We start from the raw sequence: 19,542 nt of genomic DNA on the forward strand, positions 1-19,542 counted from the left end.
TATAATCTAAAATTCCTATAAAATTCCTATATTATTCTTAATATACATTTATATTAATAATTTTAGAGAGAGTTTTCTTAAACTTTCCGTCATGTTTATAGATATTTAATTATAGGAAGACATCACTCTTCTTCTGTCTCTAGAAATAATCTAGAGTACTCCCAAAACTTTGCCCGCTCTTCAATTAACTCCCATGATCAGCGATATTTAGACTAAAACTTAGTAAAAACTTTATACTTGGACTTTATATAAAATTAACTTAAATATTTTAAAGTTACAGTTTAAAAAAGTAATTAAACTTTGTAAATTTTAATACCCAAGAAATAGCAACTTACTTCCATAAGAAAGTTAATTATACTTTGTAGTTTACAAGTGGAAAACAACATAAAACTGGTGAATTAATACCAAAAGATGCAGAAAACAAATAATTGTGCAAATAATTTATCTATGTTTCATCAGATAAATAATTGTAATAAATGTAATGCAGATAAATACAAACTCCATAGTGTTAAAAGTATGATCAGATCATTTCTCGTAATACCATTGTTTAAATAATTAATATAAGCATTAACAAAAAATAAACTAAACCAATAAAAACAAAGTTTAATTTTGTTATACTGAACGAGAGAACAAAACCATATTTGGAAATGGGCATAAATAACACTCTCGTTGAAAATTCAGAGATAAAAGAATTTTATAGTGTAACTGAATTTGAAAATGGGGAGTTTCTTATTTGAATGTTTATATTTATTTGTAAGTTTTACTTATTTGTATGTTTTTAACTTATTACAACACTAAACTGTTTTTTTTATTGTTTTTTTTTTTAAGAAACAAGTTTCATATTACTTGAATATTCAAGTAAAATTAATTAAATAACAATGTAGGAGACACAAAAGGGAATTACAAAGTAAATGGTATTTACAATTACTTGTGATGTTGGTTTATAGCTGTTATATACTTGCTAAATATTCGAAGCTGAATAATAATACCTAAATATACGAACTATAATTATTTCAGTCTTTTCAGTTTCTCCGCCTCCTAAATCCCCCATAACAGTCCACTCCATGATCCTCTTCATTGAGGCACAACAGTGGATATGAGTTATTTTGGCTGTTAATGTAATTGGTTGAGCCTCTTTTGTACAGGATTTCCTAACACAGGATTTTTACCATTCCCACGTAAAACCATTTTTCATCTTTGTATACAGCCAACTTACAAGCTATCCATAAAAGGTTCAATTCTTTCTTATCTTCCAGTTTTCCATTCCTCTTCCTCTTTTAAACAACATCACTCCTTTTCAACATCTTTCCTTCAACTTTTACTCAAATTGAGCATCATTCTTCTTCTCTTTATGAGAAGAAAGTATCTTTAATAATAAAACTAGGTATTGGCTCTTTCACCCATGATAAATTCCATGTGGTTGCTAAGGGGGAGAACCAAAAATATCAGAGTTCATTATATAATTTATTAGCTAACAATTCAAAATAATTTTATTTTCAGAATATCCTTGCAAAGAGACTCACTGACCATTGTACACAGTCCCTTTTACCCATTGCTTTTTCAAAGTTCGTTATTAAATAGTTCTATTTCAAATCTTCCTCTTTCACATATAATAAATTGTGCCTGTAATCAAAACAATCGTCAATGAGTTTTTTCTCTGCTAATAAATTTAACCTAATTTTATTTCCAGCAAATTGAATATTACTTGAAAAGTATTCTAATAATTAAATTGACATGTTCACAGCTATATTTAGATAGTTAGATGACATCAAAAATAGTACGAGATCATAATATTAACAAGCTAAGACAATGTCCGTCTCTTGGTACTTTAGTTAATAGTGAGTAGAGAGATGTCCTGTATTCATTCTGTCATTGTGTAGGTAATTGGTAAGGCTGTCATTTGGTTGATTTAGTGTCAAGGGTCAAGACCATTCGTTAATACCTGTTTGGTTATTACATTCCTCTGGGGCTTTGTGAGTGATAAGAAATACTGTTTAAAATCTTTTTAATATAAATTTGTATGGTTAAATCATGCAATTATACTATTAGTACTATAATATAAATCACCAAACAATCCTAAAGCATCATGGTAATATATAGTGATGAATAAATCAAAACCTGCTTTGATGAATTTTACAGAGAAAATTCCCTTTATTCCTTGTGGCGGAATAAAGTAAGCTTTATTGTGCCACAAGGATATTGGGCTCTTGCAAGAATGGATATTGGGATGAAATTATGGGGATTGTTCTACCAGTAAACAGTCTATAAGTACCTTTTAACGCCTGAATTAGCACCTCATGAAAGGGGTGCTAAATTAACGCAGTGGACATGTCCATGATCTGAATATGCGCCCCTTTTGAAGAGATGGTCCTTATTCAGCATCTTGACCTTGTCCATATCATAATTTAGCATCCCCTTGAAATTGAGAGATGCTAAATCAGTGCTTATACCTTTACCCAAGTGATGAACAATCTCTTCTGGATAGAACAATAAACATATCACCTCTTGTAATATGATACCGTACTAGTTTTATATATTATTGTTACAAATTGTTAATAATATTTTTAATTACATTTCAAAGGGAAAATAATTAAATGTTTATTGTAAAAATTACATTGAAATTGTAATTGAAAACACATATGTACCAAAATTAGGCACTAAATTAAAACGTAGAGTAAATATTGGAGAATAAAAATTCAAAATAAGCAAAAATACATTCTATAGAGTTTTTTTCAATAATCAGTCATGAGAAATTATACATACTTCACTGAAAAATATACTGTTGCATTAATAAATTGTTTTTAGCGTCAATACAGACATAGAATTAATGAAAAATATTGAGGGCTCTGGGAGTCCTGTTCAATAAAGTTATGGAGAAATCTTTGGTAAGCACTACCATGAGGGTGATTGCAATAGACTAATTTTGAATACAAAATCTACTTAAAAGCATAGAAAATAAGGGACATTTTTGCAAACCTACCATTATGTTATGTTTTGTTTGGCCATTCCAAAATGGTTAAATAATTTTTTTATGCTTGAAAAAAATGTGTTTTACATGGGGTTTCAAACCTAATTCTTTGTGACAAAGATTTAATTTTGAACATGTAAATATTACAATTTTTATTGATAATACTATTAATGTAATTTTCTACATTTAAATGAAATTTTTAAGCAGTTTTGTAGTAATTGAGATAAAGAGTTCTCAGTGATCCATCATAGAGGTTTTAGATTAAAACGTGGTCCGCTTCACCATTTAGGGTGAGGCTGAGATGATTTCTTTATCATTTTTCACAGGATAGCATTGTTCAAACATATACACTATTACAACTTCTAAGAAGCGTTTCAATTTTTTAAATATTTCCTGTGAAAAGGTTTTTTATAAGGCAATAACAAAACAAAGCATTATGAAACAACGAGCATTTTATAACGTATAACAATGGCAAATGTCCAAAATCATGTTATATGGCCAAGGTTATTATGGGGTTTGGGTGTGAATGAGGAGTTTCTTCACCATAGTACGTTGTGTAAACATTTAAAATGCAATTTTTACTTCCACTACCACCTCACGACACAGTGTTATCCTTATTACAATTATTTATAAAGTACAGTGGAGTCCCGCTAATCCGAACACGTGTAATCCGAACGTCGGTTAATCCGAACAGGTCCAGGAGGAATTATTTATAACGATAATGAACAGTTATAGGAACTAATTACTTAAAAAATGAAAATGGGTGCATCATTTTGTACATAAACAAAGAAAACTTTAATTAAATAGACATACAGTATTTTATGAAGACAAATTGTGTAGGGTACAGTACATAAATAATGAAGTTAAATACAGTACCAAATTGAAACTTATAGGTTAAGTATGAGTATAGGTTAAGTATGAGTTAAATTACTGTTTAAGAAGTGAAATCAAACAAAAATTGGACGTACAGTATTGATATTATTATTTAGTACAATATTAATTGTTAAAAGACATAAATTCAGTTATTGTCTTCTGTCGCATAGAAGAGAGTCTATTGGATGACGCGTAGTTTCACCATCGTGTGATAAACATGATATCGGCAGTTGTATCAGTAGCCTGTTGCTCTAAGTATCGTAGTCCAAGGTTAAGCGCTGCTGCACCGTCTGCGTGTGGCACCAACTCTCCTTTATCACCCAGGTTCTCGTCGTCCCGTAGCGCGTGGACCCGTACAATATCCAGTACGCTCACATTGCTTAACAATAGAACTCTCACACTAAATACGGTAAATGTGCTTAGTATTCGCAAATACGTTTATTTGTCAAGAAATACAATGCAACAGTCAGAAAACATATTTTAATAAAAAAATGTTGATAATTCTATAACAAAATAGACCCATTCTCAAGTTTAAAACCGTATTTTTCTGTAATTCTGGCTAATCCGAACAATCACATAATCCGAATAGGGCTCGGTCCCAATTAGGTCGGATTAACGGGACTCTACTGTAGATAATAAACTGTACACGAACATAAAAAACAACATGTTACAATCAGTCGCTGTAAAATAAAATAATTAATGGAATATAAATTATTGGTAAAGATTCCTATCTTCAAAATGAAGTGTCTTGTTTTTTGTAACATTAACGATGGCAAATATCCAAAACTCTGTTACTGTTTGAAACATTGGTATTTAAACACTTTGGTTGCTCTGTTGGAACAGTAAATTATTACTGTTAAATGCATGACATTACTGGTAAATATTGATTCTGTCCATGCACTGAACAAGCACCCCCTGGTGTGACGTCAGAGTCAGATCAGGTGCTTATTCCAGGGGGTGCAAAGGCAGTGTCCACTACTTATCACTCTATAGATTAAAAATATACATACATTCTTTGATTTGAAATTCAATATTTATGTTATATGAAATAAAGATAATAATGAGCATTTTCTAGATAAGTGCTACAAAAAAAAACTAAATCAAATTATTTTTTAAGATCTTTTGTAACACTAAATGATGAAATTTGCTCATAATATGCTTGTATCTGAAATGTCACAGCACTATCAGATGAACTAATTCTGGAACCTTGATTATAGCACTGACTACTGGCTCTAGAGTAAAAATATTAATCTTTATTGCTTTGTTTCTCACGTATTTAATACTGTAATGATATTAGTAATGTTTTTAAACTAGATGTACAATGTCTTTGGACAGAATGGCACCTGTATAATAAATAGTACCATTATTAGGACAAAACTTCGTCTACTGCACACAAGATATTGTACTCATATTTTAACATTTACACATTATCAGAAGGTTCTAGTAGCAGTAGTATAAGGTGAGGGGGCAAGGGGAATAGAACCTTACCAAAAAGGCCCTAAAAGATTTAAAAAATATGTTTTTAACAGAAATTTTACTGTTTACTTTGAAAAATGCCTATATAATTTATTCAAATTTAGATTTACTCAGATTATTATACAACCTTGGTATGGTGTGCTCTTTAATCTGATTCATCCCCCCAAAGCCAAGTCCTACTTATTCCACTGTCTAGAAAGACACTGGTTAAAATGTTTAAGTGGATCATAAGGTTCCAATTGTTATTATATGTAAAATTAAAATAAAATATTTTTAACACACAATTTTTCTTCAGATTTCCAACTACTCATGGACTGTTAAATTGTAAATCTTTATGTTATTTACATGATAGAGTATTATAAAATAATCTCTACAAAGATTATTTTATATGTAAAAAAAGTTAGTAAAAATAATAGAAACCTGAAACATGTTGTAAAAGGTTAGGATTGTCTGAATATACAATATTAACAAATTAGACTTAAATGTTAAACTTTGTCAAAATTAGCCTGTAATGTGAATGCTGTCTATCATGTAAAATTGCATTACATTCCACCCTAAATTACATTTTAATGTTTTAATGTTATGTACATTTTTTAATGAGAAAAGTTAGAGAAATACAGTATCTGTCATTTTGCTCATAGCCAGAAATCAAATAGAAATGGTGTCATATAATCAAAATTTATAGCAATTTAATTTTTTACTCTTTTTTTGTGTTAAAAAACATCATGTATAAAAAATGTAAAAGGTTATTACATAATACATTCCAAAGCCAATATGGACTACTCCTTTTGTTATATTATTTGTGTATGCAAACCATATACACAAACACTTTTCAAAATAGCACTATTTTTATTCAAGATAGAGAAGTTTCCAGTATGAATGTTTAATCTAAAAACCAAGATTTGATTTTTACCTTCAACAATAATTCGCTTTCTCTACTATATTTAGTGGTGAAAATTAAAAAAGAATTCTCTATTGAGACCCAAAGACCAATCAATTAATGACTTACAGTGGTCTTGAACTTGGGTATATAATGTGAAAGTGTGCCAGCATTTTTAATGCCACAGCGTACGAACACATTAAAATTAAAGAAAACTTTAATGAAAAATCCTTAGTTTTACTCACAGCAACACTGTTAAACCTTCAAACCTTTAATACTTGGCTGTAGAATTAATCATATAATTAAAGGGGAGATGTGCACCATCTAATGATATGATTAATACACTTTATAGTTTTCTTGTAATGTGCTAACTTTTGAATCATCAAACTATGAAGGAAAATATTCAATAATCAATAAGAATATAGAAAAGTCCTAAAGCAATTAGAACTTTAATAATAATATCTTGTAAATGAGACTCCTTTTATACTTATATCTCCAAAATGACATTATTATAGATACTCTTTGTCAATGCAGGTAGCCAAGCTGTTCTCGTACACATGGGAAATGGGGTTCTTCCTGTGTAAGTCAGTTCATTACCTGCAGAACATGGTGGCCATCTGTTCTGTGCTCACGCTCACCGCAATAAGTGTTGAAAGGTGTGTAAACATGACTTTGGTTGACATTTGACAGCTGTGTATATGTATGTCTATCAGTTTGTGATCCAGCATACTGAACTACACTACAAAACATATTTTATTTTAACTTAAGAATTTGTTAGACTGTATCCAGGTGGGAATCTTCACTGAGCTGTGTCTTGCTAGTACATTAATTAGTTAATTTTCTTGAGTAAACATGCTTATCCTTTAATCGTAAAATATTAGTATTTTTAAAACAGCATGTTGTAACTAAAATAGTTTTCATAAGAAAAACATTGTAGAACATTTCTTTTTTAGACACAAAACTTAGTAAATTGATACGGAATTTAAAATTGGAAACATCGATCTTTTTAATTCACATACACCAATATTTCAGTATTGAATCTCAGTCTATCAGAACAATACTGATTGTTATACGAGTTAGATGGCTTGTACGTTGATGTAATTATTTAGTTATCATATATGACAGACATTTCTTGGTGGACTGAAGTTATTTTTGTACATTACTAAGAATATAACCAGAAACAAACAAACAACAGGATGAAAACAGTACAGGAAATGATTGGAAGTGAACTGGTACCAAACGTATTAATATCTTTTAATTTACCCCACAACTCTATGTGGAATAAGTGGACAGACATCCAGATCCTAAAGTGGTAGAGGGGTTAAGCGATTCAATTGCAAAATTAAAAGTTGAAACTTAGCTTTTCTTAACCTTTTGTAAGTACTGCTGGCCACTGCCATTCCTTTATCAGCTCAGAGTTGTTTTTATTAAATCATCTTCTCAGGTAGGGTTGCCAGCACTGTTAGACGTTGCAAAATCTGTGTCAGCTCAGAGAATTTATTTTTTCTCCTGAGGTTGAATGTTTAGCACTTTTGGCCACTAATTATTTCTTCACCCTCCCAGATGTCTAGCACAGCTCATCATTGAAAGAACTGTTCATTGTATTCTATGGGTTACTGAGAAAACACAAGAAAGAAACCACAATAACCAGTAGCGCTGGCCACTTAACATTTAAGACTATTCTTAAAACACCATTCTGAAGGAAGAGGATTAAATATGTGCTTATATTATCTAATATCTAAGTTTTCAGTTTACATCAAAACATTGCTCACACAATCAAATTATTTAAATATTTCTGTCTGACTATACAGAGCCATCTTCACTTAGCAAAATAACATAAGTAGTCTGCTAACAATAATCTGGATATCTTAGGCGCGATTCACACTGAACAGACGTCGGGCGGAGACGTGGCAGGGACATATGTCCCTTCGGCGTCTCTCCTATGTAAACAAATGACTCAATGCACAGACAGGCGACATGGCGCGGGCGGCCACCCTTTCGCCACCGCCACGTCCCTTCACTAACTGTCGTGGCGTATTTAAAGAGGCATGCCCCTTGTATTCGGAAGGCAAAATATTGTGATTTGTGGTTAGTTGTGCTGTTCCTTTTTACCATGCGAGACGACATCGAGTTCAACATAAAGTTCTGTGAGGAAGTTGAACAATATCCATGTTTGTACGACAACAGTCGTTCAGATTACTGCAACAGAAGTGCGCAGGATCAGGCCTGGCAGAAAATCCTTAACAAGGTCCAAAACTACGAAGAAACACTCACGGGACATCCTATAGAAGTTTTAGAAGCGTTGTGGATATAAATTTAACTCACGCATCACAACAAATGTACCACTATCTCTCTTACTTAACCACAGTGGATGAACCCAAAATCTTCTCTTTTTCTGTAAATTGGCTACGAACACTACATCTAACATATCTTGATCATCTTCGTCACTGCTCTCCATGTTTTATTGTTTAACTGATTATACACCAGACTTCTTAATGTAATAACATACAACAGTTAACTACATACAAAACCACTCTACTGGCAAGTTTTCTCACGACTGTCGCGCGTCTGTGGTTGCCAGTGTGCATTGCACACGCCACATCACTGCCTCGTCACTGCCTCGTCCGTGCCACGTCTCTGCCCGACGTTCGTTCAGTGTGAATTGCGCCTTATTGGTGTGCCAACCAGTGGAGAACTTAGATTCTATCTTTGGCTAGCAATGCAGAATACTGCAGGAAAACAAAATATTACCCTCTAAATGTCACAAGTCAGAGGAACTATAAAATGTAATGATATAAATAATGCCTACGGGTTCATAAGTTTTGCTTGTTTGAACAAAAACTATATTATATTGTGTTAGTCTAGTCTACATTTAAAAATATGAGGCATTTCACAAATTTGATTAGACAAATTCATATTTAATTGCTACTAGAATCTGTGAAATATAAAATAGAAAAAAAGATGAAAAATAGAAACATACCTAATGTAACTTAAAATAGAGGACAAAACGGACTCCTTTCTTAAAATGTTTTATTTTGAACAAGTATTATTAAATAATCTACTAAATTCTGAGCTATCTTATAAGTAACAATCATTTTTGTAGTATAGAATTTGTATATTTGTGAAGAGAAACATGTTTTTGAGGACCTGACTACTTCAATTACATTATCACTTTTTTAAACTTCTAATCACTGTCTAGGTTGATATTATCTTGCTCAGAACAAGTAAAATATTACAATAATTGATCAAAATTATAATTTTGATAATAATTTTAATAAGCCATCATTTTATGTGTACTGAACACTGCTGGAAAGAGATGTTTCCATGATCTTGTAGATTTCCGATAGCAATAACAATGCACAGGCATGATAACCAAATTAGAGAGCTGCTGTATACCACAATGCAATTTGTCATTTTTATACCAGAATCAATATGATTATTCCATAGCAGACTATGTCCTTACAAAACCTCTAATTATAACCAAATGTATCTTTTAAAGGTACTACGCTATTGTGCATCCTATGAAGGCAAAATATATTTGCACCATTAGTCAAGCAAAGAAAATAATTCTATCGACGTGGGTTGCTTCGGTCCTTCTTGCGATGCCAACTCTGCACATACAAGTAGGTGGATTCTCATTGAGCTGAGTGATGCAGTCATAACTTTTAATACATTGAGATTATTGTAATGAATGTAATTTTACTTGCCTTATAAGTCTGATAATATAAGTTTGTAAAACTTATTAATTTATTTGTAACTATCATTTATCCGCAGCTTTGCACACAATTTCCTAATGAACAGCTGGAACATCTTAGGCATATCCCTTTTATGACATACATAATACTTCTGTGATAAGTGATGGTCGTTGGAAATATAAGTAGGCATGCATTAGGTACATATCATTTTAGTGTTAATGGTTAAGAGAAACAGAGGTTACGGAAATTGCTCTTATATCAGGTTTTATGCGTGTATGAACATTTCTGAATGAAATTAATTATATTTCCATTGATTTTAGTGATATCTGTATACTACCCTCACATCGTGGTGCTTCTCTACTTGCTATTCCTGTCCACCATTCATCAGATTTAATAGGTCGTTCACTGTTCATACTTGCTGTTTATGGAACTCACTTCCTGACAATATCGGAAATATAGAGAGCCATACTCGCTTCGGGGTGATGGTCAGGGACTGGTTACCGACCGTGAAGGGGTAGTGCTTGGTGGTAGCTGTGGGGTGTATGTGGGTGAGTGGTGTGAATGGTTGAACGAATGAGGTCTTACATTATTAGTACTAGATTTTATTGATAATTTGATTAGATAATCTGAATAATATATTTAAGTTATTATGGTAATGTGTTGTATGAAGGATATTTCAGTATTATATAGCTTAGTTTATAACGGTCTTTATATTTAAAAAAAAATAGTTTTAAGAGAATGTTATTAGTATTGTTTGTATTTTTCATATTATCTTGGGGTTAAGTGGAAGAGAGGGCTAAACAGCCTTAACACCCACTCAAAAAATAAAGATATATTTTATTTAATTTCATTTCATTTCCGACATTACAACTGTATTTACCTTGTTACCCTAATCAATAAAATACCTATATACATAGGTCTCGGAAACCTGCTTCAGTCAAAAAGCATATTTTTCCTGTTGAGGTATGGCTAAAGGTAGGGACACACATAACCGCACCGCGCCCGACACGTCAGTCAGCCGTATGCTGGCCGTCATACGGTGAAAGAATTGCAGCGCAGTTTTCAACCTGCAAGTCCACACATGTCCGCACCGACACCAGACCGTCGTGGCCGCACCGTGCCCGCACCGTCACCGATATGTTTAGTTTGAATTTTGACGGGCACGGTGCGGTCTACGAGCGGCAATCATATGTTGTTTACTGTTGCGTTCTTCTTTTTAAAACTATTTAAGTAGTCTACCACGTTCTATTTTTAGTGAATTATTTAGTATAGCCTACTAACGCTACATCCTGTGTTCGCGTACAAAATCATATTTATTATTAAAATTATTACATTTTCTTACCTTAGAGTAAACTAGTCATATTTTCTTATTACAACAAATTTGAAACCCATGTTGTAACATTAAGTGATTTTAAACAACTAAATTCGAATTATGAAAAATCTATAAACATTTTTCATTAATTAAAAAATAACAAGCATGTAATTATTTGCTAAAAAAATCTATTTTTCTTCGATGTATTGATGTTACTTGATAAATTTATTCCGGTATTTTTGTAAGGGTTATATTTAGAATGTTTCTATGACATTTATATATTTTTTTGATTCTTTTCACTTCAGTAAAGTAAAAATAAAAATATTTTTATTTACAATAAGATTTTCAAGCAAGAAAATCCCATGTTAAAAATAAATAATAATAAATTCATTTATTTCCGATAATAACAAACTGAATATTACAAATAAAATACTGTATTGGTTGCCAGTGCTTAATAATAAATAATACTATGAAATAACGTATTTACAATAGCAGCAAATAACAAATACAAAAACAAATGTAACAACGTTGTACAATTTTTCTACTTAATTTATTTCTAATTTATGTACTTAGAGTAATAAAATACAAAAAGTAGGTTACATCCTTTTAGGTTTTTCTTTTTTTTTAAATAATAATTAGGCCAATAGATTTAGAAAATAAGGGAAATTTAGGTACCCCCATAAGGCTGTGCCTGTGTTGGGGATACTATATACAAAAAGGGTAAAAAAATAAAAATAGCGGAAAACTAGCAAGAATGAAATGATAAAAATGAGTTATTGTAGCTTATGTAGTAAATAATGTACTATTACGTTTCAAAGTTTAAATTTAGTATAACTATTGTGCTGTATTAAATAAAAAGGATTTATGCACGATTTACAATTAAAATATTAGGCTTTAAACATGCAACATTAAATATTATATTATAAATAATTATTTTATAATGCTCTAACGTGTCTATTTAAATATTATAACTTAGCAGACAAGACTAACCATACACTAATTTATTATCTTAAAAATATACTCAATATCATTTTTGTCCGATCAACCGTACTCTAATTTTTTTTAGAAAATATATTTATGTTTCTACTATTTTTTGACTAATTCTGGCAATAAATTATATGTCCTCGGAGCTATAAAAGAAAAATATTTTGTAAAATGTGTGTTTTGTATGTTCTTCAGTATATATTTTACAATATATTTACTATGTGTTACAAATTAATATAAACGGGCTTGCAACATAGCAAACTCTCTGGCATCACACTATAGCTCTTGGGTTTAATACAAAAAAAAAAAAAACACAAAATATACTGTTTATAGTGTATTTGACCGAAATTCACTCCAATGAAACACAATATAGAGATAAAAAAATATAACCAAGATAATGATATTTACAAATTTTACATACTAGCTGATTGTACAAAGCTTTACTGTAGCATTTCGATGTGTCATTCACCACAGCGATTAATAAAAATAATAACAATGAAATTAACAATTATCTCAATCAATACTTAATCTTCCGAATATTTTTTAAGTATCTGTCACTTCGAATTCAAAAGAAAACATGCTCTAATACAAACAGTGAGATTGTTGCGCTCGGACTGCATACGGACATGTGTGGCCTCACGGTAACCGAGCCGAGCCCGCACCGACACTCGGCCGACTCACGTATCGGGCACGGTGCGGTTATGTGTGTCCCAACCTTAAAAAGGCCAATGCACTGTGATCTGAGGTCTGTGTGCTCCCGTAACTACTAATTCTTATCAACCTGCAAGCTATAAAAGAACTCAGCTAGCATTTTGGGGTCTGCCTCTCTCACATCACAGGGCTCAGGATGGCGATGGGTTTGGGACTATGAGTTTTTAGGCCAGGCATAAGACGTACAGAGACCCAAGGCTCAACCGCCACTGTGTTTCAAGCAGAAGTTGGAGCCATATAACAATGTGCATAACTAATGATAACCAAGAAATATAATAAAGTAAAAATTCTTATTCTTTCAGACAGCCAGGTAACTCTTAAGACATTAAGAGACCACAAGTTTGTTCAAGGCTGGTGTTAAGTTGTTAGCAAATGCTAAAGGAACTGGCAAAACATAACCAGCTGGTGTGGGTATACCAGGTCATGAAGGCATCAGAAGAAATGAGGAGGCAGCCTCTCTTGCACGAAAGGAAGCAGGATCCACATTGACAGATCCGGAACCTTGTTTTGGTATACCCTTTAGTTATAGAAAAGAGTTCATAAAGAGATGGGAAAGACAAGTTAAAGTTTTCAAGTGGCATAACTCCCAAGGGTCAAGAATATCAAAGCTATTCATAGACCCACTACAGGAATGTAACAAAATAGCTTTGACCTTACCAAAAGAAAAGACTTCTGATGGGAATGTTAACACCCTATGGACCTCTCCGGAAACACCTTAGGAGACTAGGAGTGAGTGACTCAGAAGTGATACAGCCATCTCAAAAAGCATTTACTTCTAGCCCTTGTAATCTACCTGCTGTCTTGATTATGCATACATTTATATATGCATACAAATACATTTATGCATTCAGAGCTTTGTTCACTAAGGGAGGATTTATAATAGTGTTTAAATTAGCTGTTTTAAATTTTTCACTGGCGCAATTTGTAGTAAAACATAAAATAGACTTTATCTTTGCTGTATGCATAACACTAATGGTAAGCACTGTTACTTATAATTTTCTAAAATTTAAAGTAAACAAATGTTTCAGACTCTACAACAAACTACAGCTGAAAGTGTCAACAGCTAGCTATTTAGTGTCAGTTAAATGTGGAATATGAAACAGAAATATTATTATTATATTTCCAAACTTTAAAGTATATTCTGAGAAGTATTTTTTTCATCCTTCTCTTCATACAAACCTTCCTTGGACTTCAATGAATATTTAAATAAAGAATTAGCTGAATTGGTTCAGCCGTTCTCGAGATTAGCACTTAGCAACACGTTGAGCGATTCATTTTTATTTATAAGATTTAAATATTACCTTTCTTACACTATTTTTAAACTCAAATAAAAAATATATATAAATGGAAATATATAAATTAAACAATAACTTGTACAGGTTCACATGGAAGTGGGGCATTACTTTAAAGCATACTACTGTTCCTTGGACTATGACAACAGACCGCATTTACAGCTTTATATGGTCTACATGCTATTCCTGATATTCATCATTCCCACCACCGTCATGTTGGTGACATACAGCACCATCTGCTGGGAGATACGCCAAGTTATGAAGCAGAGGCACCATATGGTTAGTGGCCAAGCGTGAGTATGTCAATATACTATTCGTAGTCAGACGAGGTACCAGGTATGTATTCAGCTCTGTAACACAATTTGGTACTCTTCTACGATACCAAGTATCAACATGCATGGCTATATAAATAGTTTAAAAAAGTTCCAAGGATGGCAGTTATAAGGAATTCTATTTTTGCTAATAGACACAAACTATTTGTCTTTGAAAAGATACCACATATCAAGCTTATTAGATTTCAGTCACTTTAACAAACATGAAAACTTAACAAAGCTGAATGAAATTACTTGTTAGTTTGTGGGTGTAACAGCATTAGCAGAATGTTGCATACTTTAAACGAATGGTGTTGTTAACATAAGAGTTACATTTTACACGATGCTATATTATTGTTGGCTGAATATTCTAAAGCTTTCTCTTCTAACATCTAAGAACTTAACAGTATAAAATCGAAGATAAATTGTTTAATTTAAGTGATATGGATTGTTTTATGAATGTTGAGGATATAATTCAGTAAGGTGGTCACACAATCAAGAGTTCTAATGCTGTTCTGTTAATTTTCTACTAAAGTTTAGAGTTTTACAGTAAAATTAAGAAATAAATTATATTTAAATACTTACATAATTGAATAATTTGATTCATCATTGATGGAATCAGCATAGTTGCAAATTATTGTAATATAGAAAGATGTTAGATATATTAAATTTCTTTTGTTCCACTAAAACGTAAGCTTGTTATGTTGACAACTCATGCCCTAAACTTGAAAGATTTTCCTTCTTGGCAATCTTCTAATTGTGTGTATATCTTGTCTTCTTTGAGACGTACTACTTAAAATATCTGTAAAAGTTTTATGGTTATGAGTCAATTGCTACACTTTGATTAATGCCTTAGAATTTTTGAGGAAAGGATGGGTTTAAACCTCAAAACGTAATTTTATACATTATTGTAACAACATTGCAATACTTTCCACAAGTACTCTTATGCTGGAAAACAAACATATCTGTTTTAAAATCTGCAAGAAAAATACAGTTTGTCTTAAGAAATTTCTTTATAAATATTGATTACACTCTACTTTTAAAACCATAGAACTCCTTTCATTTTTTATATTACAAGGTTTTTCTTTTTTACTGAATGAACACCACCACGCAGATTATTGTATTGTATGCTTAAGTGAAATGCCATGGCTTAAATTTGCATTGAATTCTACTTGGCTTTTGCACAACAAATATATTTCTTCAGTTCTTTTGCTAAATCTTTTTACATTGTAAGGTTTTGAAATGAGCATGTTACAGCATTTTGAGACCTGAGAACATCCCTCTAGCGAGTAAACCTCAGAATGGAAACACTACAACAATCCTGCCTCCTCAAGACGATAAAGGAAGCAATGTCAGACAGGTATGAATACGTTATTTCCTTATATGGATGAATTACTACCCATAATCCACATGGCTTTACAACTTATTGTTTATTAAAGGAGAAAACCTTGAGCAGGTCCTGATAGTGTGTATGTATATACTATAGGGTATAATATGTATATTTGTTTAGCCATATTGTATTAGTTAATAAGTGAGTATCGTAAATCATCTGACAATTTTGTTCTTATAGACTTAAAAACTTTAAAGCAGTTTTTTAGCTGAGCGTCAGCGAAGCCTATTACTTGTGGGGCTGGACAATTTTCACTTGTATGTCCAAAACGAATTGACCCATAGACTTTAAATTTTTCATGACGCTTCATTTACATATTAGCAACACCAAGTTTGATGATACTCGATGGAACTTCATAGAATTTGGCTGAGGATTAGCAAATAATTTTACATTGGTCTTTTGGGTAACTATAATTACAATGATAAAATAGCAAAATAAATCAATTTGTAAACAAATCGAACATTTGAAATATCTTATGTGATTTTTATTTATAGAGTAAAATGAAACAGAATGGAAAGTCAATGTTATAACTTGGTGATAAAATTTAATTTCAGCACAATCTTGCATTGTAGTACTAGGGAAGGTAGTTCACAGGTTCCATCCTTTAAAGTTAAATATTTTGTGGAGGAACATGTAAAACTATTTAATTGAATGATGTTGATATACATGAACTTAAATGAAGGATATCAGATAAAAATTGCAAAAATAAAATCTTTATTTCACTTCCTCTAAATTTTTTTTTACTGGTTATGATCTGCCAGTGATGTATTAGCACATTCTGTTTTACCCTAGTTACTAAATTCAGCAAGACATCTAGGTTGTATTTGCTCAAAGGTATTCTACTCCTAATTCAATTTGTTCCAGGTGATAAAAATGCTTGTGCTAATTGTGGTTGTTTTTGTTGTCTGCTGGGCTCCAATACTTATACTGGACGTCTTAACAGCTTTCCAAGTCCTTGAGGAATATTCTACAGGGTTCTTGAAACATGTCAGAACTACCTTCCACCTTATGTCCTACTTTAACAGGTACATTACTTAGTAATTTATTATGATAAAAGTAGTTTGTATTATAATCAAAACTAAACTGCTATGATTGGACAGCTTGCAAAGCAACATAACCAAGTCTGCCTCTTTAATAATACCATTTTTTCATTTCATGTAATTTTACATTGTGACGAAATTTTAATAGGTGCTCAACAGCAGCTACATTTAATTGTAAAGAAACAAATTTCAGATTTGAGTAATATACATTTCAATGTGTTTATACGGAATATTTTTATCAACAATAACTTCAATTGATAAATATCACTGCCAAAGAGATGTTCCTATTATTATGAACATGTTATGTTTTTGGGTTTTATAGTAATACAATAAAATAATAAACACTATTTATTTGCCAGTCTCAGACATACCAATGTAAGAACACAATCAGAAGCATGTGATTGTTCTAAATAGGTTTACTACTTGTTAGTCACACATTTTGTTTTGTGTTAGTATTACTCCTTGAAGACTCTTGGAACAGTTGGAAATAGGTTTAAACTAGCTGTAGTTATTAATAACAACATACTTCCACATGTAAGTAATGATGTCTTTGAGGATGATGAATTCTTATGCCAGTAACATTGCCATTACCGATGATCTCAATTGAATGGTTGAAAAATTCATGCCTGAGTTTACACAGACCATTTTGAACTTATAACATGTCTGGTCATTCCTATTCAATTATTCAGAGATAGGAAGAGATTTATTAAAATCTTTTCATAATGGTCTGTTTTTTAACATTGTAATTTTTCAGCTGTGTTAATCCAATAATTTACGGCTTCATGTCAAAAAACTTCAGAGAAAGTTTCCAGAAGGCTTTGAGCAGATGTTGTCGACAGCATCTGAGACGTCAGCTGTCCGTGTCACAGAGCAGAGGAACTTCGATCCGTTTCCGAGACCGTTCCACAGTGGTCACTCAGATCACTTCTAACTGACCACCAGATAGATGCACAACTGTGGCTGGAGCACACTAACATGGCATTATTGCCAACACTATAGACCAATAATTGTGATGTCAGCAATTCCACAGGGAGAACAGTATACACACAATATTTTACAATAATGCAGGCATAAAAAAGATGCCAGTAAATATTGTGGAACATTACTTTTGCTCAAAATTAATGGACACTTGTCTATTATTGTTTTCTAACTTTAAAATGGTTTTAAAATGTATTAAATTTTATCCATACTGCACTTATAACTATTGAGTTGTTTAGTAAATAATTACAAGGCCCAATTCTACCTGATGCTAATTAGTTCAACAATTATTTAGTTTATCCCCCTTGACATGAACCAAGAGCACTTGCATATTACTTGAGTTAAATAAACGTAACTTATGTAATTGACTAGTTGGGAGATTTCTTCTTACTGCTTCATATGCATATTTTACATTTGCTTTAATATTCTCCTGAGAACAAATTGCTGCCCTTAATTTTAAAACGGAGATGCCAACAGCCTTGAGAGTTCCTTTTTTCCAAACAGTACTCTCCTTATTCTTCTCAATTTCTTTCTTGAGTATCTGAAATAGCAAAATGGTTTTCACAAACATTGTTCATTGTACAAATAATAATCTAGAGTGACCAGAAGCAGGCGTGTCCTCTGGTATACTTACCCCAGTTCCCTGGTCTGTGTTTTTCCAATCATAGATACATGGGTAAACTGAGAATTTCCCATAGCCACATGACATCCTGATTCTGATCTCCAACACCTGTGTCACAATGATCAAAATCCAAAGAGACTGCTCTGATTGCTCTATTTTTCCCCACCTCTCATCAGAGAAAGCTTCATCAGTCCCCAGAAGCATGCCAGTTGAGGGCCTGAAAATGGTTGGGTCTCCAGTCTGGCTCCAATCTTGAAATCCATTCACCATATATGATCCTAAGGATAGCAAGCTACAACCAGCATGTTTCTCGAGGTTATAGAGACATGCAAGCCATCCCACCAATGTCAAATCTTTGACACCATTGAGAGATGAAAGGTATTATAATTTTAAATACCTACTGACACATATAAATTAGATATGATTTCTCAAAATGCTTTCCTCTCGCAACTGCAAGTAAAAAAATTATCTCTTCACATATGAGATTGATCTATGTCAGAGATCTTAACTATGGTGGCTAAACTATGCTATACCTTAAAATATCATTGCCAAGTACCAGAAATTTACACAAAATAAGTAGATTTAGTTACAAAGGTGGCTATTGTTTTGTATATATATATATATATATATATATATATATATATATATATATATATATATATATATATATATATATATATATATAAAACCTATATGTTTTTGGCTTTCTACTTATTACACCAGTACACAACAGAATTCTTCTCAAAATCAAAACAATTAGTTGCTAGTTATTTTTTCTTTTCTGTGTGTATTTTGGCTTTCTATTAAACAGTATTGTATATTTTAAAATGTCTTAAAAACTATTGTATATTTAAAATATGAACTTGTGTTTAGTTGTATAGTAATCTTATTTGTTTAAAATTGTACCACCAATTTTTTTAATTTTAATGTTGTTATATGTACACACAATAAAGAGCAAAAGGAACAACAAACCCAAGTAATCAGTTTAGCCCTTTCATCCATCATTTGTG

At 31.9% G+C, this 19,542-nt stretch overlaps 1 protein-coding gene across 2 annotated transcripts in view; it reads left to right on the top strand.

Annotated features, from left to right (window-relative positions):
- Positions 1-19,168, top strand: part of LOC124362704 (gastrin/cholecystokinin type B receptor-like) — a 46,467-nt gene extending 27,299 nt beyond the window's left edge. Inside the window, exons 3-8 of one of the 2 annotated variants that reach the window (XM_046817419.1) lie at positions 6,732-6,853; positions 9,697-9,820; positions 14,279-14,484; positions 15,760-15,862; positions 16,757-16,917; positions 17,687-19,168. In XM_046817419.1, coding sequence (XP_046673375.1) covers positions 6,732-6,853; positions 9,697-9,820; positions 14,279-14,484; positions 15,760-15,862; positions 16,757-16,917; positions 17,687-17,867 — 897 coding nt within the window. In that variant the 3' untranslated portion in view covers positions 17,868-19,168. The remainder of the gene's footprint in view (positions 1-6,731; positions 6,854-9,696; positions 9,821-14,278; positions 14,485-15,759; positions 15,863-16,756; positions 16,918-17,686) is intronic. The other variant, XM_046817421.1, reaches the window with a different exon arrangement.
- Positions 19,169-19,542: the final 374 nt, after the last annotated feature.

This window comes from Homalodisca vitripennis, chromosome 5 (assembly GCF_021130785.1).
Source record: "Homalodisca vitripennis isolate AUS2020 chromosome 5, UT_GWSS_2.1, whole genome shotgun sequence".
Classification (NCBI taxonomy): Eukaryota; Metazoa; Arthropoda; class Insecta; order Hemiptera; family Cicadellidae; genus Homalodisca; species Homalodisca vitripennis.